The sequence below is a fragment of the Gopherus evgoodei genome, chromosome 1 (genome assembly GCF_007399415.2).
Source record: "Gopherus evgoodei ecotype Sinaloan lineage chromosome 1, rGopEvg1_v1.p, whole genome shotgun sequence".
NCBI lineage: Eukaryota > Metazoa > Chordata > Testudines > Testudinidae > Gopherus > Gopherus evgoodei.
In genome coordinates this window covers 338,454,907-338,474,890 of record NC_044322.1, presented here as the reverse complement: position 1 = coordinate 338,474,890, position 19,984 = coordinate 338,454,907, and the positions used below count along the sequence as shown (strand labels likewise).

The window sequence follows — 19,984 nt, the reverse complement described above, 5'->3', positions numbered from 1 at the left end:
TGGGGCTGCGCTGCCCACCAGGCACTTGGGGAGCTGGGATCATGCCACCCGGAGCTCCAGGGCTGGCGGCACTCCAGGGCTGGGGTTGGGGGCCTGCCCAGAGCTCTGGGGCTGGGGACCTAACCGGAGCTCCGGGCTGGGGAAGGGGTCTGGGGGCCAAAATGGGGGTGCTCTGGGCCCCTGCAGGGAAGGGAGGGCAGAAGGGGAGGGTGAGGAGCAGGGCGTCAGGCAGCAGGGGACAGGCCAGGGTCTATCCTTCCCAATGGCTGGTTCATCAGCTGCCCATGGTGGCTTTCCACATCCAAAAGTTCTGCAGCCGCTGCTTGTCATCCCACACTTGCAAACAATGAGATTCCTCCTTCAGTGCTCATTTCTCAAGCCCAAAAGCGATGGTCCACTGTGTGCAGCTGCTCCATGAATGCCACAAATTATCTGGTGTTTTTTCCCATGGCATACAGCAGGGCAGAGAACTCTGATTCCTGTTCAGACTGGGAGCTCATGATATACTGCATGTGTTATCCTGCATGCATGTGCATGATATATTAGCAATGTGTTAATGACAGTTACCACAAAAGTAGAGAGCAGTACAGGATCCATCCTTTCACACAGTGATGGAGGATGCACAGTACACCAGGGCCATTGACAAACATGCAGCAAAACACAGTTGGAAGCCCACAGAATGCTGGGATGGAAAACAATGCACCATGGGACATTGAGCCCCCCTCCATGACATGCTGTGATCCACTCCGGCTTCCCACAAGTCCTACCTGCAGAAGGTGGTGAGAAGAACTGTGGGCTAGCTACCCACAGTGCACTGCTCTCTCTGTCGATGCTAGAACACCAAGTGTGGACACGCTTTGCAGATAGGGGGAGCATAGTGTGAACATGTAATAGTGATGTTATTATAGCATTTTTTGATTGTCCATATAACTTTTGTTGACAAAACGCTGTAGTGTAGACAAGACCTCACTGTCTCTACAGTTCACTTGGGTCACCTTTTCAAGACTTTCTCAACAACCATGAGGGCTAAAAATTCAGTTGAAAGCTGAGATTCTCACCTGTCAAAGTCTGGGGCTTTAAGAAAAGCACCAAATAGTGCAAGACTCATAGTGCGAGACTCAGAATAAAATCATGAGTGTTACGGTAGCAACACTGGCTCCCTCACCCCTGCAACACAGAGGGGCAGGCAGTAGCGAGGCGGTGGCTAGCCCCAGCTTTCCCTCACTAGCAGCAGCCTAGCCAGTAAGGGAGCACGACTGGAGGACAGGAGCTGATGGCATGATTCCGCATTGCCAACAACTAGGGTGACCAGACAGCAAATGTGAAAAATCAGGATGGGAGTGCAGCGTAATAGGAGCCTATATAAGACAAAGACCCCAAAATCAGGCCGGTCCCTATAAAATCAGGACATCTGGTCACCCTACTAACAACGCTCATGCTATTATCAAGAGTTTCATGCTACTGGGTGATTTTTTTTTTTAGCCCCCAGCTCCAGGAGTCCTGGGATTTTGTAAGACTCCCAGCTCTTTAAAAAAAAACAAAAGCTGTTTCCAGCCCGCGGGGTGAGGGGGGGGGGCTGGAAACGTGACCCCCAAGTCAGCAGACAAGGAGCTTCGGCTGCTCCTGTCAATCAGTTCAACCGCCGCATTTGAGCTGCTGGATCCCGGCTCCAGCAGGCGGTCCCCGTCCCCAGGCCGGCCGGCCGTGTAGGGCAGGAAGCCAGGCAGCAACGCCCCGGCTGGAAGCGAAGAGCAGAACCATAGAGCGCGGACTCCGCGGAGGGCTAGACAGGCACATTCTCTGTCCCTTCCAGCCGCCCCGTCTCGGTGCTCGCTGGCGGTAGGGCACGCGCGGCCTTCTCATTGGCGCGGAGAACACCTGCTCCAGAGCCGGAGACGCAGACACGGGCCACGGGGCTGCCAGAGCGGAGCGCGGGGAAGCGCTCGCCGCTGCTCCGTCACTGGCCGGCCGGGCCGCGAGGTAGGCGCGTCTCCCCGTTCCCAGCCGCTCTACCCCACGGCACCGCCGGTGTCCCCCTGCCCCACCCCGTATCCCTGCTCACCCTGAGCCTCTCCCCATCTATCCCCCGGCCCCCGTGCCCCTCCTCACCCCCCGGTACCCCTCCTCACCCTGAGCCCCTCCCCAACCCCCTCCTCACCCTGAGCGCCCTCCCCAAACCCCTGTACCCTTCCCCAGCCTGAGCCCTCACCCCACCAATCCCCCAACCCCCATGCCCCTCCTCACCCTGAGCCCCTCCTCACTCTGAGCCCCCTCCCCAAACCCCGGTACCCCTCCTCACCCTGAGCCCTCACCCCATCAGTCCCCCAACCCCCGTGCCCCTCCTCACCCTGAGCCCCTCCTCACTCTGAGCCCCCTCCCCAAACCCCGGTACCCCTCCTCACCCTGAGCCCTCACCCCATCAGTCCCCCAACCCCCGTGCCCCTCCTCACCCTGAGCGCCCTCCCCAAACCCCGGTACCCCTCCTCACCCTGAGCGCCCTCCCCAAACCCCGGTACCCCTCCTCACCCTGAGCCCCCTCCCCAAACCCCTCCTCACCCTGAGCCCCTCCTCAAACCCCGGTACCCCTCCTCACCATGAGCCCCTCCTCAAACCCCGGTACCCCTCCTCACCCTGAGCCCCCTCCCCAAACCCCTCCTCACCCTGAGCCCCTCCCCAAACCCCGGTACCCCTCCTCACCCTGAGCCCTCACCCCATCAGTCCCCCAACCCCCGTGCCCCTCCTCACCCTGAGCGCCCTCCCCAAACCCCGGTACCCCTCCTCACCCTGAGCGCCCTCCCCAAACCCCGGTACCCCTCCTCACCCTGAGCCCCTCCTCAAACCCCGGTACCCCTCCTCACCCTGAGCCCCCTCCCCAACCCCCTCCTCACCCTGAGCCCCCTCCCCAAACCCCGGTACCTCTCCTCACCCTGAGCCCCCTCCCCAAACCCCGGTACCCCTCCTCACCCTGCGCCCCCTCCTCACCCTGAGCCCCCTCCCCAAACCCCGGGACCCCTCCTCACCCTGAGCCCCCTCCCCAACCCCCTCCTCACCCTGAGCCCCCTCCCCAAACCCCGGGACCCCTCCTCACCCTGAGCCCTCACCCCATCAGTCCCCCAACCCCCGTGCCCCTCCTCACCCTGAGCCCCTCCTCAAACCCCGGTACCCCTCCTCACCCTGACCCTTCACCCCATCAGTCCCCCAACCCCCGTGCCCCTCCTCACCCTGAGCGCCCTCCCCAAACCCCTGTACCCTTCCCCAGCCTGAGCCCTCACCCCACCAATCCCCCAACCCCCATGCCCCTCCTCACTGTGAGCCCCTTCCCAAACCCCCATTCCCCTCCTCACCCTGAGCCCCCTCCCCACCTGTCCCCCAACTCTCGTGCCCCTCTTCACCCTGAGCACCTCCCCACCTATCCCCCAACCCCTGTGCCCCTCCTCACTCTGAACCCCTCCACAAACCCCAGTACCCCTCCCCACCCTAAGCCTCTCTCCCCACCTATCCCCCAACCCCTGTGCCCCTCCCCAAACCCCCATACTCCTCCTCACTCTGATCCCCTTCCCCAGACCCCCATGCCCTTCCTCACCCTGAGCTGCCTCCCCACCTATCCCCCAACCCCCTACCCCTCCTCACCCTGAGCCGCCTCCCCACATATCCCCCAAATCCCCTTCCCTACCCCTCATCCTGAGCCTGCACCCATATATTTCCAAAACCGAAGTCCCTCCTCACCCTGGGCCCCCTGCCCCAGCATCCTTCTGCCCCACGGATCTCTCATCCTGAGCCCTGTGTCACTGCCTCTCACTCTGAAACTTCTGTATCCCATACACACCATGTCTCTTCTCCTCACCCTGAGCACCCTATATCCCTGACACTCCCATTTCCCTGCTTCTGTCTCCCTCCCCCCATTTCTTTCTCCTCACCCTATATATCCTGCTGTCTCCCATATCCCTTTCTCAGCCCCTCCCACTCCCTCCACCTGTAATCTTTTTCTCAGTCCCTTATCTCTCTTCTTTTCTCAATCCCTTGCCCCTATCTCTTTCTCCAAAGATCCCCTTCTTAGCCCTGGCTAGCTCCTTTTCCCCCATATGTCTTCCTTGACCTTAGCCTCCCCTTCCCTATCACTCCCCCGCCCCCCAGCATCAGATTATATCTCCTGCACACCTCTTCACCTCTTTCTTTTTCCTCCCACATCTTCTTATCACTCCCATCTTTCTCCTCTTCCCTTTCATCCTCCTCCTTGTTCCTCTGCGCAGTCCCTTCATCCCTGTTTTACCATCTCCCATCTTTCTTGTCTTCCTGTCCCCCATTCCCTGGAATAGTGAGTGTTTGTGGCTCTTGTAGTTCCCCTTTTACCAAGAATAAGAATAATAGTCCTAAACGTATCTTGCTTGCCCCTTCTCACTGACAGTCTCAAAGTGCCTCACTAACATTAATTAATTGAGCCTCACGTCACTGTCTGCTGCTGTTGTAATACTTTTGGGGTTAAATTCACTGGTACAGTATTTGCCTGGTGTTGATTCACTGACCTGCTTGCCGGAGTTTGAAGTTACTGTTATGCATTCCACCTACAATTTTCAGATTTGACCCTAAAGTCAAGTGCATAATAATAATATTTTGATTTTAAAGAAAAATGTGATGAAGAGTCTCCAAACTTGCTTTGTAATTTGGTTGTTTGTTCATCTCCCATGTGCCTCTATCATTCCCTTTGACATCTTCAGCATAGTTGCAATGTTCCAGGCCGTGCGCACACACATACATGTGACTGTACATATCTATTACTGGGCTAAACTTCATAATAACATCCTAGTTCTCAGAAATTGTTTTGTGTTCTGTTTCTTTTGTGCCTTAAAATCTGCAAATTTGAGACCTCTTAGGTGACCTCACTTCCTTCCCCCCCCCCCACCATACCAGGGGCTGCACAAATCACTGATTTTTTTTTTTTTAAAGCAAAACTGTTACTTTTTTGTTTAGATGGGTGACTCTTGTTCTCAAATTATGGTGTGGGTTTTGTTAAATACTGTAGTTAACTAAATCTGTGTAGAAAGAAGACAGTCAGGAAGGGTCAGTTCTTTTGCTTTGAGCATAATAAACCTCTGACATGTTTCAGTCTTTGCCAGGTTGACTTCATTCTTCTTCACTCCCTTTATCTAAGAGGCTGATGAAGGTAATTTGGCAGTTGCTGATAGGCTGCAGTCTCTTGGAGGTGTGTTTGAAAGAGCACAGATTTAAGACTGTTTGTTTTACTGATGAACAGTAGCCTGCATAAGTACCTCAGTACTCAAATGCATTATGATTAGTGTGTATGCTGAGTTAGCATGATGCAATTACATATGTTATTACAGTTAAAGTGTTTTCACTGTTTTATCTTGGATTCAGGAAAATAATCTTACTGCAATATTTTGTTTCCATTAAAATTTTATGGAGATGTCTGTCTTAAAAAAAACTGTGGCCTTGCTGGTGATGCATAGTATCAAGTAATCTGGCAGATCCAGGTCCCTGGTGATGTAAAACCAACTGCTGTATCTCTCTGCCTATTGCTTCTTCTAGCCCCCATTGTAGGGAACATTTCAGGAGGCAAAGGGAGTTGGGTCAAGATAATCTCTGGCTGCAGAATGGCACCTTATGGCATTGGCTGCTGGACATAAGAGCCATAAGAATGCTGTAACTTGCACTGGGAGCCAGGTGGCTCCAGGATAAGGAGAATGCAAGTCATGTGAAGTCATATTTGCCCCGGTCTTGTGCCTCCTGTAGCAGATGATGTTCTTTTTTTCTGTGATCTCTGTTTTGTGTGTCTATCCAGTTAATCATTATCCAAATAGCACCAGGGACAACAAAATGCCCAAGATAGACGACCAGAATTCAATGAGAACTTAATTGTGTTCCTCTGCATGTCCTCCTTTACAAGTCAGCTTTTTCTAGAGCCCTCAAAGCCCACATCCAGACTACCCCGCCGTATCGGCGGGTTAAAATCGATTGCTCGGGGATCGGTATATCACGTCTAGTCTAGACACGATATATCGATCCCCGAGCGTACTTACATCGATTCCGGAACTCCATCAACCCGAACGGAGTTCCGGAATCGACACGGAGAGCCGCGGACATCGATCCCGCGCCGTCTGGATGGGTGAGTAATTTGATCTTAGATATTCGACTTCAGCTACGTTATTCACGTAGCTGAAGTTGCGTATCTAAGATCGATTTTCCTCCCCTAGTCTGGACGAGGCCAAAGACTGGAGCTACTCTTCTTTTCCACTCATTTGTTTTCTGTTCCTTCTAATTTTAGTTCTCTCTCTTTCTTAAATTTAAATACCTTATGTAATACCAAGAGGAATGCAGTTGTCTTTTCAAACTTTACTCACTTTGAGATTCCCTTGTCTGATGAACTTGCTCTTCCCTCTAAAATATTGAAAATGGGAGTAACTCTGTATTCATGTTCTATATTGTGGGTTGTCTTTTCCCACATGTTTATCAGGTTTCCTTAGGCCTTGGGTTCAGGGATGCATACAATTTTTCAGTCTGTCTTTTTTCTGCTCTGTAAGTGTTGGATATTTGGCAGAATGATCTCAAGTTTCAATCCTTTTGAAAGGGAGCTGTGGCAGTATTGATACTGACTGAAAGGTTAGTACTGATCAAAATATATCCCTGGTAGAGAATGTATCGTTAGTCATCTTAGTTCCCGGCAAGCAACTCTGTGCCTGAAGATTGTGAGATGCACAGTTCCCCTTGGATAATGTCATAAGAACGGCCATACTGGGCCAGACTAACAGTCCATCTTGCCTAGTATCTGTCTTCTGAGCGTGGCCAGTGCCAGATGCTTCAGAGGCAATGAACAGAACAGGGTAACTTATCGAGTGATGCATTTCCTGTTGTCCAGTCCCAGCTTCTGGCAGTAGGAAGTTTAGAGACACCCAGAGCATGAGGTTGCATCCCTGATCATCTTGGCTAATAGCCATTGATAGACCTATCCTCCATTAATTTATCTCATTTTTGTTTGAACCCAGTTATACTTTTGGCCTCCACAGTATCCCCTGGCAATGAGTTCCAAAGGCTGACTGTCTATTGTGTGAAGAAGTACTTCCTTATGTTTGTTTTAAACTGGCTGCCTATAATTTTTCCTTTTTTGAGGTAGGGAGACCAGAATTGCATTCAGTATTCAAGGTGTGGGTGTACGATGGATCTATTTAGAGGCATTATGATATTTTCTGTTTATCTGTCCCTTTCCTAATGGTTGCTAACAGAATGTTAGCTTTTTTGACTGCTGCTGCACATTGAGCAGATGTTTTTCAGAGAACTGTTCACAATGACTTCACGATCGCTTTCTTGAGTGGTAACAGCTAATTTAGACTCCATCAATTTGTGTGTGTAGTTGGGATTATGTTTTCGAATGTGCATTACTTTGCATTTATCAACATTGAATTTCATCTGCCATTTTGTTGTCTAGTCACTCAGTTTTGTGAGACTCCTTTGTAACTCTTCGCAGTCTGATTTGGACTTAAATATCTTGAATAATTTTGTATCGTGTTCAGACTTTGCCACTTCACTGTTTACCCCTTTTTCCAGATCACTTATGAATATGTTGCACAGTACTGATCCCAGTACAGATCCTTGGAGGATGATTGTATTTACCTCTCACCACTGTGAAAACTGATAATTTATTCCTACCCTTTGTTCCCTATCTTTTAACCAGTTTTAATCTTTTAATCTTTTGGATCTTTTAATCCATGATAGGACCTTCCTTTTTATCCCATGACTTCCTACTTTGCTTAAGAGCCTTTGGTTAGGGACTTTGTTCAAGTACACCATATCACTCTTGTTCATGTGTTTCTTGACCTCCTCAGAGAATTCTAATAGATTGGTGAGGCATGATTTCCCTTTTTCAAAAGCTATGTTGACTCTTCCCCAACAAATCTTGTTCATCCATGTATCTGATGATGTTGTTCTTTACTATAGTCTCAACCAGTTTGCCTGGTGCTGAAGATAGGCATACTGGCCTGCATTGCCAGGATCGCTACCGGATCCTTTTTTTAAGATTGTAGGCATTACAATAGCTGTCCTCAGTCATCTGGCACAGAGGCTGATTTAAATGATAGATTACATACCACAGTTAATTTTGCAATTACATATTTGAGTTTCTTCAGAACTCTTAGGTGAATACCATCTGGTCCTGGGTACTTATTACTGTTTAATATATCAATTTGTTCCCAAACCTCCTTTATTGACATCTCAATCTGGGATAGTTCCTCAGATCTGCCATCTTAAAGGAATAGGTCAGGTGTGGGAATCTCCCTCACATTCTCTGTAGTGATGATGGAAGAAAAGAATTCATTTCATTTAGCTTTTCTGCAATGGCCTTGTGTTCCCTGAGTGTTCCCTTTAGCACCTCAATTGTGTGGTGGCCCCACTGATTGTTTGGCACAATTCTGATGTATTTAAAAAAATTTTTTTTTACTGTTAATTTTTGTCTCTTTTGCTCTTTACATTCTCTTTTTGGACTGCCTAATTATACTTAGCTTGCCAGAGTTTATGCTCCTTTCTATTTTCCTCAGTAGGATTTGACGTCCAGTTTTTAAAGGATGTCTTTTTGTCTCTAACTGCCTCTTTTACTTTACTGTTTACCCATGGTAGCGGCCTCTTACTGTTTTTTTTAAATTTTTATTTGGAGTACACTTATAGTTTGAGCCTCTATTATGATGTTTTTAAATGGTGTCCATGCGCTTTTAGGCATTTCACTCTTGTAACTATTCCTTTAATTTCTGTTTAACTAGCCTCCTCATCTTTGTTTAGTTCCTATTTTAAGTTAAATGAGTATCTACAGATTTTATCTCTTCATCCTGCCCTGACGTGGCATGTTCCTAGTCAATATTGGGATAGCTGCAAACCTCCATTATTATTAGGTTTTGGTTTTTGTAGCCTCTCTAATCTCCCTGAGCATTTCACAGTCACTGTGTCACCACCCTGATCAGGTGGTGGGTAGTGTATTCCTATTGTTCAAGCATGGAGTTTCCATCCGTAGCAGTGCTATGATACTGTTTGGTTCATTTAAGACTTTTACTGTTTTTGACTGTGTGCTTTCTTTTTTTCCATATAATGCCACTCCCCCACCAACATGACCTACTCTGTCATTCCTATATGTTTTGTACCTAAGTTCTTCCTCTGAACATGATCATCTCATCCACATGTTGAGATCCTTCAGTTCTGCCTGTCTAACTGGCGCTGTGCATGGCATTGGAACCATTTCAAAGAATGCCACTAGGGAGGTCCTGAACTTGAATCTCCTACCTAGCCACCTAAATTTGGCTTCTAGGGCCTCTTTCGTACATTTCCCTATGTCATTGGTACTTAAATGTACCACGACCGTCAGCTCCTTCCCAGCATTGCACATACATCTGGCTAGGTGTCTTGAGAAGTCTGCAACCTCTGCACCCAGCAGGCAATTCACCATGTAGTTCTCCCAGTCATCACAAACCCAAATATCTATATCTTAATGGTCAAATACTTAAATGTACCACGACCGTCAGCTCCTTCCCAGCATTGCACATACATCTGGCTAGGTGTCTTGAGAAGTCTGCAACCTTTGCACCCAGCAGGCAATTCATCATGTAGTTCTCCCAGTCATCACAAACCCAAATATCTATATCTTAATGGTCAAATACCTGATTACTATTGCTTATCTCTTCCTAATAACAGGGATCCCCTCCCCTGGAGAGGTATCTTCATTGTGAGAAGATACCATAACATTATCTGAGGGGATGGTCCCAACTGTGGGATCATTTCCCCGTGCTCTAGCTTGATGTTCTCCTTCCCGAAGACTTCCATCCTCTTCAGTAGCACAGTGGCTGTCAGACTGGGAGTGAGACTGCTCTGATGTGGCCCAGAAGGTCTTGTCTGTGTACCTCTCTGTCTCCCTTAGTTCCTCCAGTTCAGCCATGCTTGTCTCAAACCCATACTTATCTCAGAGGGCAACGGAGCTGTTTGCACCAAATCCACACACATGCCACATGCCCACAACTCAGGTGATCATACATGCTGCATTCAGTCCACTCTGCTGCTGCACTTCTTCCTGCATTATTTTTACTCTTGCAGGTGTGTTTGTTTTTTTTGAGGCATTTATTACTCTAAGTTTATAGTCTAATAAACATTCTATCTAGCTTTCCTGCTCCCTTTCTAAACTCCTGTCAAAACTCCCCAGTTTGCTGCTCCTGTTCGCTATCTCCTCTGGTTGCTTAGGAGCTGACTGTCAGTGTCTGTGTTCCACAGGTAGGCAGTTTGTGCCAGGTACTGTACACTTCTCCCAAAATGTCTACACCCTTTGAAATCTATTGACCAATTTTTTTTTTCTTTTAAAACTGAAATCAGTATGGGTGACTTCTGCAGTGTTGAAGGGCCTGATTCTCCAGGGGCTTGTATAGCCATTTACTTTATGGGCTGGATTCTGTACTCACACTGTGGAGTAATACTGGTGTAAAAGAGAAGGAAAAACCATTCTGATTTGATAGCATCACAGATGCAAATGACTACACAAAGTACAAGGCAGGGGAGAGACTAACGCCCTGAAAGTGGGAAGGGAATAATCCCAAGATTAAAATGACCAACTGGAAAAATATACCTTTGTTCAGTCTAGTTTTAAATGCATTTGGCTTCCATCCTTTTCCTTTGAAGGCTATTGCTCATTGTATCAGTTCTTATCCTTAGCAAATTTCTCCTGATATACAGCCCACATTTTCCTTTTTATTAATGCATCCCACCCTTTGAAATTACTGTACCAGCAGCCCTCGGCCCTGGTCTTGCAAAGACTTGTGCACCCACACAGGAGTAGTCCCGTATGAATTGCAGATATGCATGTGCATAGACTTTTGCAGAACTGAGGCCTTAAAGATAAACTGCAAATCCTTTAAAAAAAGGATTAATGTTCTTTATGCTCTTTTGTGATATATAAAGACTGCTTAAATCAGTGGTTCTCAATCCGCAGGCTGCTTGCAACCCAATCAGCACACAGCTGTGACTCATGTGACATCCTCATGGCCATACAGTATATATATTGTGTGGATGTGGCCCACATAAGACAGAGAGTAGCATATGCGGTCCAGAATGGTAAATAGGTTGAGAACCACTAGCTTAAATTCTTCTCAGTTTCCTCCTGCCACCTCTCTTTCCCTCTTGGAAGTATCATATCCTCTCTTCCTTGTATGGGGCTCTCTGTGCAGCAATTTTTGTTCGTGTTGAGGTACTGTAAAACTGTAGAAATATCTGTAGTGCTAGCACAGAGAAATCACAGTAATTCCACTGTGTTCAGTGTTCTCAGGGCTTCTATCCCTGAGGAAGGATTTGCCCAGTAATTTTTATTGGAACCTATAAAGTACTCTCCAAATAGTACAGTTAGAAAAAAGAACAGTGCATCTTTTCATATATATCGTCAATAGTTTTTATTAGGACTCGTGATTAATCGCAGTTAACTCACGCGATTAACTCAAAAAATTAATCGCACTGTTAAACAATAGAAATATCAAGTGAAATTTATTAAATATTTTGATGTTCTTCTACATTTTCAAATATATTGATTTCTATTACAATACAGTGCTCACTTAACATTTTTTATTACAAATATTTGCACTGTAAAAATGAAAGACAAAAGAAATAGTATTTTTCAAATCACCTCACACAAGTACTGTAGAGCAATCTCTTTAGTGTGGAAGTGTAATTTACAAATGTAGATTTTTTTGTTTGTTTGTTACATAACTGCACTCAAAACCAAAACAATGTAAAACATTAGCGCCTACAAGTCCACTCAGTCCTACTTCTTGGTGAGCCAATCATTAAGACAAACAAGTTTATTTACATTTACAGAAGATAATGCTGCCCGCTTCTTGTTTACAATGTCACCTAAAAATGAGAACAGGTGTTCACATTGCACTTTTGTAGCCGGCATTGCAAGGTATTTATGTGCCAGATATGCTAAACGTTTGGATGCCCCTTCATGCTTCTACCACCATTTCAGAGGATATGCTTCCATGCTGATGATGCTTGTTTAAAAAACTGTGTGTTAATTAAATTTGTGACTAAACGCCTTTGTGGAGAATTGTATGTCTCCTGTTTTACCCACATTCTGCCATATATTCCATATTATAGAAGTCTTAGATGATGGCTGAGCACGTTTTTTGTAAGAATGCTTTCATAGCAGATGTGACAAAATGCAAAGAAGGTACTAATGTGAGACTTCTAAAAATAGCTACAGCGCTCAACCCAAGGTTTAAGAATCTGAAGTGCCTTCCAAAATCTGATTTGGAACGGGGTGTGGAGCATGCTTTCTAGAAGTCTTAAAAGAGGAACTCTCCGATGTAGAAACTACAGCTATCCCTCTGGGGGGAGGGATAGCTCAGTGGTTTGAGCATTGGTCTGCTAAACCCAGGGTTGTGAGTTCAATCCTTGAGGGGGCCGTTTAGGGATCTGGGGCAAAAATCTGTCTGGGGATTGGCACTGTCTCCAAACTGGATTAGCAAATTTCTGGGCATTGCGGAAGTGGATCCGCGTTATAACGCAGGCAAAAGGCACAGTAAGGGCAGAAGCTTCATTGGGACTTTGCTTGTCTAATAAGCACGTGCATATGACCATTAAGATAATAGTAGGAGGGTGAGCATGTGCAGAAGCAAAAAGGGCATGTTTGGATGCAGGGCAGATTCTGCTGTTACACCAGCCCTGTACCGCTAAAGATTTTCATGTATGTGTAACTTTGTAACTTCAAGTTGTTTATGGGCATGGATGCATTGCTGATCAACTAAATAGCTGCACAGATAATGACTTGTTTGGGATTCCTTCTTTTTGTTTCAGAGCCTCACTTCACAATACCTAAGAACATCAAGAGAGACAAAGGGTCAAGGTAAGCCAACCTGTCTGCTGGGTTTTTTTGGATATTGATGCAAACTATAAACATCTGTGGTGTTTAAAATATGTTCTTCTCCAGCACTCCCCTCCATCCCCCCAACCTGCTTCATCTACTTTCCCGTTCCAGCACCACTCGCACCCTACTTCATTCCCCTTTACGCCTTTCACTAACTTTCACTTTCACTAACAGTCTTCCACCGATCTTCATTCTCCTGACCTGCTTCAGCCTCTCCTCCTTCCCCTCTCCTCTTCCCACTTACTTGTTGGCATCCTCATCTCTCTGGCCTGTCAGCCCTCCCGCATCTCTCCAGTCTCTACTGACCTGCTTCAGCAACCCTTCCTCCACTCTCAATCTGCATAAATTGTGCTATAGGTATTTCAGGAAAACTCAGAACTAGGGACAGAGTCAGGACAGCATCTTTATTATCCCAATGGGCATATGCACATAATTTGCATGAGACTTTTGGGGCAGTCTCAGGAGTCTGGACATGTGTAGGTTAACAGGTTATTTTGGATTCTGTTCTTTCTTTTTAGTACCTCACTCAGCCCTTCCTAAAAACAGTAAGACAATCATCAGGACAAGGTAAGACAACTTGTGTGCTGCGGGTTTGTGAGGGCTTGTCTACATCAGAAAGTTGCAGCGCTGGTGAGGGAGTTACAGCGCTGCAACTTTGAAGGTGTACACATCTGCAGGGCATCACCAGCGCTGCAACTCCCTGTTTGCAGCGCTGGCCGTACTCCCGTTTTGTCTCTGGTGTAGAGGATCCAGCGCTGGTGATCCAGCGCTGGTAATCCAATGTAGACACTTACCAGCGCTTTTCTTGACCTCCGTGGAAGGAGGAAGCCTCTGGTAATCAAGCTGGTCTCCTTTCCCGGTTTGCTCTCTCGTTCCCGGAACCCCGAGCAAGCAGGTCTCCTTCCCTGCGGTTTGCTGGGTGGCTCCGGGAACGCGAGAGCAAACCGCGGCGAAGCTGGTCTCCTTTCCCGGTTTGCTCTCTCGTTCCCGGAACCCCGAGCAAGCAGGTCTCCTTCCCTGCGGTTTGCAGGGTGGCTCCGGGAACGCGAGAGCAAACCGCGGCGAAGCTGGTCTCCTTTCCCGGTTTGCTCTCTCGTTCCCGGAACCCCGAGCAAGCAGGTCTCCTTCCCTGCGGTTTGCTGGGTGGCTCCGGGAACGCGAGAGCAAACCGCGGCGAAGCTGGTCTCCTTTCCCGGTTTGCTCTCGCGTTCCCGGAACCCCCCTTGAAGCCACCCAACAGCGCTGCAGTGTGGCCACATCTAACACCACTTGCAGCGCTGGTTGCTGTAAGTGTGGCCACTCTGCAGCGCTGGCCCTATACAGCTGTACTAATACAGCTGTAACAACCAGCGCTGCAAAATTTTAGATGTAGACATGGCATGAGAGTTAATTCAAAAGCGTAGGCATATTTGGAAGTTGATTCATTGTGACCTGTGTTAGAATTTGGTGTGTAATTTTCAGGCACATGTCATGGGCAGTGAAAACAAACGGCTTTACTTCTGTGAGCGCAAAAAGATGTGCCGGTATGAGTATCCAGAATATACAAGTTTAAAAAAAAAATAAAAAGGCTTATTTTGACTTTCTTCAAGGAAATTTTGTCAATGAATAATTTTTAGTTGCACATTGATCCTTGAATGAATTTTACACTGAATTATACTGCTTTTTCACTAGTAGTGATCAAGTTATTGACAGGATGATTCTTTCTTTAGCATACAGTACAAATCTGCCTTAGCTGAACATGGGAGGCCATGAGCAGTGTGGAATCCCTCTGAGTCCTACACAGCTTGTTTGACATTCTCCATTAGTTAAGGCACTGACTTTGATTCACTGTCAGAAGTTTGTCCTTAGTACATTTAATTTAGAACTGGGTTTAATCTTAATTAACTGCAATATCTGTCAATAATTATAATCATTTAGTTGTGTAAAATGGAAAGAATATATTATAATAAATTTTGAGGGTATTACACCGCATCTTTCATCAAAAGATCTCTAAGTGTAAGTTATTCACCGATTTGTTAAGATCATCTAGGCCAGGGATGGTTAAACTCTTTGGCTTGAGGGCCACATCGGGGTTCTGAAATTGTATGAAGAGCCAGGTAGGAAAGGCTATGACTCCCCAAACAGCCTGGCCCCCGCCCACTTCCCACCCCCTGACCACCCCTCCCGGGACCCCCCACCCCTAACCGCCCCCCTGGGATCCCACCCCCTATCCAACCGCCCTGACTGCCCGACCCCTATCCACACCCGCCCTAACACCTTAACAGGCCCCCTGGGACTCCCACACCTATCCAACCCCCCTCACTCCCCGCCCCCTTACCATGCCACTCAGAGCACGAGGACTGGCAGCCATGCTACCCAGCTGGAGCCAGCCATGCAGTCTAGAGCACTGGGGCAGGCCAGCAGCTCTCGCAGCCGTGCTGCCCAGCTGGAGCTCGCAGCCCTGCTGCCCAGAGCATTGGCGGCACGGAGAGCTGAGGCTGTGGGGAAGGGGGGACAGCAGGGGAGGGGCTGGAGGTTAGCCTCCCTGACTGGGAGCTCAAGGACCAGACAGGACGGTCCCACAGGCTGGATGTGTCCCATGGGCCATAGTTTGCCTAACACGGACCATGGAATTTATTCCTATAATTGGTCAGTTTTAGGTCTGAAGCTGGATTGTTGGTGTCTCTCTTAATTTTAAGAATGTATTCTCAATATAGAGTGAATATATGAAGGAGGAAGTAGGGGAATGTGCTGAAGATGAGGCGACTGAATCGGAAGAAGACGCTGAATTTGGTGAAAGAGTTGGATGCCTTTCCAAAGGTTCCTGAGAGCTACGTAGAGACTTCAACAAGTGGTGGAACAGGTAAGCCTTACTGAGACCCTGATGATGCCTGGCCTGGTTAATGTGGTGAGTCTCTTTAGCGCATTTTGGTAGTAAATGTTAAAATTAGGGGAAGACATGGGCATCAGTTTACAAATGTGGATTTGAAAGATATATACTGTGCTGTAGCTAATCCCTTTCAGATGATGACTCAGTTTGTTTCTCCTGTTGTTGGACAAAATGCATGAACCTGTCACACAGGAAATTCTGTCCAGTAGTTAAGAATCAAGCAGATGTAAGGATTGGTCCTTTTCTGTATTCTGTTCAACATCTATACGAAGCCATGAGGTGAGATTGCGAAACAGCATGGACTGAAATACCAGTGATACACAACTGATATCCAACTGTATATCACTTTAACATCAGATGCAAAAAGAATAATCTTCCTAAATATCCTCTTTGGAAGACTGAAGTGATGTTAGCAGGGTGAGGGAAGCACTCAATAATTCTGTAATACCCTCTCCACTGAAGGTATTTGTGCAGACTACAGCCTCAGTGTTCACCTGGGCTCCTCTCAAATGCTAAAGCTGCAAGAAACACCAATTCTATCTATAGGTGTCAGACCAGGCCAAAATCATGATTCTAACTGGCGATGCACATCACATGCCTCCGCATGAAGCTCAGACATCTTTACTGTATTTCTGTGTGCATGCACAATAGCAGGACTTTATGCACAATTTCACAGTCACGATGAGGAGATATGCACATCTTTGGAGATGTGCAATGCTCATCTTGGATTAGAAATTGACCATTTAATCCAGTTTTTGGTGCTTTCTACTGTGTTCTTTTGCTCACTGAAACACAGATAAAGTGGGCTGACTTTTGTGCATCTGTAATTGTTACAGAAAGAAGAAGCTGGCAGCCTTGTACTGGATAATTATGCACAAGTGACTTACGCAGATACCTCTCCTTATTGAATGAGTGGTGCCTCTTATTTCCTTACTTGTTTTTCTTAACGGAGGCTAGAAGCATAAATCTGTGATATGAAAGCCCAGGTTCTCTAAACCTGATTGATACCAAGGCATTTTGTGCCCCCTAGGCATTTCTTGACCCAGCCTTAACCATTTTAAGTTAGAGAAAGGTAAATGGGGCCTGTCACAGTTCAGGGCAACTGCCCCTATATTTTCCTCCCCCTCCCCCGTAATCCCTCAAGGGCATCCACTCTAGGCTCCCAGCTGTTCAACTGACACTTCTCTTTAGCAGACAGCTGCATCTGTCTCCCTGCAGACTCAAGTTTTTCCAGGCTGCATAGTTCCCTGCCTATTCTGTGGTATTCCCAGCAAGCCAGACTGCCTAAACTGGCCAGCATGTGCACTTTGTTTTCTCTCCAGAGGCTATATGAACAGCGTAAATGCCAGCAGTTGTATGTTACCACCCAGCTCTTTTAAAGCAAGTTCATTTATTCTTAAGGGGAAAGCATTACAGAGAAAATATATTATAAATATTAAAGAGCCTACACACATTCTAAAAAGCTTATTAGAGATCACCCAACTCTGACCTCAGGCTCTGGTAGGTGTCAGCCTTTCCACAAGGATTGGGGCCCTGCCTGGGGCAGAAGGTCCTGTCCATTTGCTGGCCCAGAAAGGAGATCCAGAGTCACTTTGAACTCAGGCTAGTTATCCAAAAGTCTATTCTTTGACTGTTGGTCTGTGGAGAATCCAGTTTTAACTGGTATATCTGAGCTTCCCAGGAGCTGGTGTCTCACTGTGGGGGTTGCAACCTTGCTAATTTGCTTTAATCACCACCCACTGCTTGTAGTTCCTGGAAGAGTTGTGCATAGAGTAGAACGAAATGATACATAAACCATTCATTTAAAACAATGGACCTGAAGCTACGTAAACTTAATTCAATAAGGTCTCCCAAGGATATACAGGAAATGATCATATCTGTTACAGGGTAATGCTGCAAACATCAGGCTTTACTTTTTATTTAGGCTGTTTTAACTAAAGGAAATATTCTATGTGAATACTGAAAATCCCAATAGGTTCTGTGTTTAGTACTCTGTACTGTCATTTTGATAGAGCTGGATTTGATTTTCAGGCCCTGTGAATGGTGATGGATGTATTGTACACTCAGTATGCCAAGCCTTCGAGCTGAGGGTGGAGCACATGGATACCATGATGATGGGACACTTCTATAAATAAGTAGCTGGGAAGCTCGTCTTGCTCTGTGGTTATCTTTGTATTTGAGAAAGGATCAGCAGTGATGGACTTAAGTCCATCCAGCGTCCCTTATTCATGGAAAGTTATCATCGGGTGGCATCCTTGAAGTGGAGGGAGAAAATTTTTATGGACTCTATGAAATGTTCTCTGAGGACACAGCTCATCATACCCAAAAGATATTTTTGGATTGGGACTTCCAGTATCTTTGTTCTTCCTATGAATATGTGAAAATTGTTCAGTTGATGATGTGTTTCTAAGAGAATTTTTGCACTTAACTATATTTATCACAAATAAGTCATAAAACCTCAACTCAATAAATTCATTTATCTGCACAAAAATGCCTTCCTTAAGTATTAAATTCTTTGTATTGTCTCTTCCTTGTAAACACCATCAATAAATAACATTTCCTCACTAGCTGATCCTTTTTCTTTTTGATTTCTCAGTTTCTTTAATAGCATTTACAGCTATGGCTTTATTAACCATAATGGAGTTTATGGTGTATCGAGACACCTGGATGAAATATGAATATGAAGTAGACAAGGATTTTACTAGGTAATTTTTTTATTCCTTATAATTTCTTTTAAATTTAAGTTGTCTGCATTTCATCAGCTGTTCTGAAAAAGAATGGATTTAAAATGTTCTTGCTACTCATAAGCAATTACAGTTTGAAATTAAAATGGAAACAGATGATTTACTTTTTGTTTTGTTGTTTAATATGCTGGGGCCAGGTTCAGCAAGAAAAAGAAACACAACTGCCTTCCATGAAAAGGGAAGAGACTTGCTTACAATCCAGCAACATTTTAGTTGTAATCTCAGTCAAATCTAACCTTTAAACCCAAGGTGCTGTTCTGGCACTCTTTCAGCATTTTTATCAGTATGCTGCTTGTTTTGCTTCTGAGTGCAGTTCAGAGTATTGAAGATTAATTTTAAAGCAGTTAGCTGTTGGCCACCGGGCTATCTGAAGGTTGCCTGTCATCTTACTACCTGTCATGAAAACTGAGGTTGGCTGGAGATACTTTTGCTGTCAGTTCCATGTGCTTGCCTGATTTTTCTGAGGTGCTATGTGCTCACAACTCCACTTGAAGTCAGTGGGAGCTGAAGGTGGTCAGCGCCTTTGAAGATTATGCTTTGTGTATTTAAAGCCTGTAACCCAATTCACAGATGCAATGTACATTTTTGAAAATTGGCTTGAAGTGATGATTGCGTTATGTCAAAAGTTCAAAGACCTATTTTACTCAGAAAAAAACTTTCTATAATAGATTTAAGTGAGATGCATGCAAAACTCAGGTATTGCCCCTCAAAGAAAAATCCATTTTAACAGGCTGACATCCTCCTATTGCACACAATTACATAGCCTTTGGCTCCTTCGTCAAAGTGTCTCTTAAGTTTGGCTGAAAAGCTATGCTGGGTGAGTGTAACAAACCTTCCTTTTTTAAACTGTGCAACCTGCATCTTAAGTATATATTGGTGAGGAGGTTTCTTTGCAACGTCACTGAGCCTGCCTGTGCCTGTTTTCTATCAGTAAAATAGGATTAATAGCACGTACTCACCTCACAAGGATGTTCTGAGGATAAACACATTAAATATTGTGAGATGCTCAGATATTACGGAGATAGAGGTCATATAAGTTTCTCAGATAGGTAGAAGGAATAGTCCTGATTCATGTGACTTTTTGTTTGCTGCTTGAAAAGTCCTGCTTTTTAAAGTGGCTGTACTTTGGTGCTTGAAAAGTCCTTGTTACAAAACCAGAAGACTGTATCAAAGGCAATAGCATTTTCTGGCAGCTAGATCCCAATTTGGGTCAGAAAGAGCTGCTGTTGAATTGTGATCATGGAGGATTCTCACTGAAATGAAATAAAAACCTGCTCCTGCTCCTGCCAACTTCCTCTGTTTCGAAAAGGTGCTCGACCCCCACCTCATCTTTTCCTGCTACCACCTGCCTCTTCCCACCCCTCCTTCTGCCTCCACCTGCCCCCACTCCTTCTCCACCACGACCTGCACCTCCTGCATGCCACTGAACAGCTGATCCATGGTGCACGGAGGAGTTGATTGGCAGGGCTGCTGAGCACC

General features: G+C 46.1%; 1 protein-coding gene across 2 annotated transcripts in view; it reads left to right on the top strand.

The window, feature by feature from the left end:
- The first annotated feature begins 1,784 nt into the window (after positions 1–1,784).
- Positions 1,785–19,984, top strand: part of ERGIC2 (ERGIC and golgi 2) — a 48,748-nt gene continuing 30,548 nt past the window's right edge. Inside the window, exons 1-5 of one of the 2 annotated variants that reach the window (XM_030538231.1) lie at positions 1,785–1,980; positions 12,823–12,871; positions 13,411–13,459; positions 15,589–15,734; positions 18,358–18,466. In XM_030538231.1, the coding sequence (XP_030394091.1) occupies positions 15,629–15,734; positions 18,358–18,466 (215 nt within the window). In that variant the 5' untranslated portion in view covers positions 1,785–1,980; positions 12,823–12,871; positions 13,411–13,459; positions 15,589–15,628. The remainder of the gene's footprint in view (positions 1,981–12,822; positions 12,872–13,410; positions 13,460–15,588; positions 15,735–18,357; positions 18,467–19,984) is intronic. The other variant, XM_030539058.1, reaches the window with a different exon arrangement.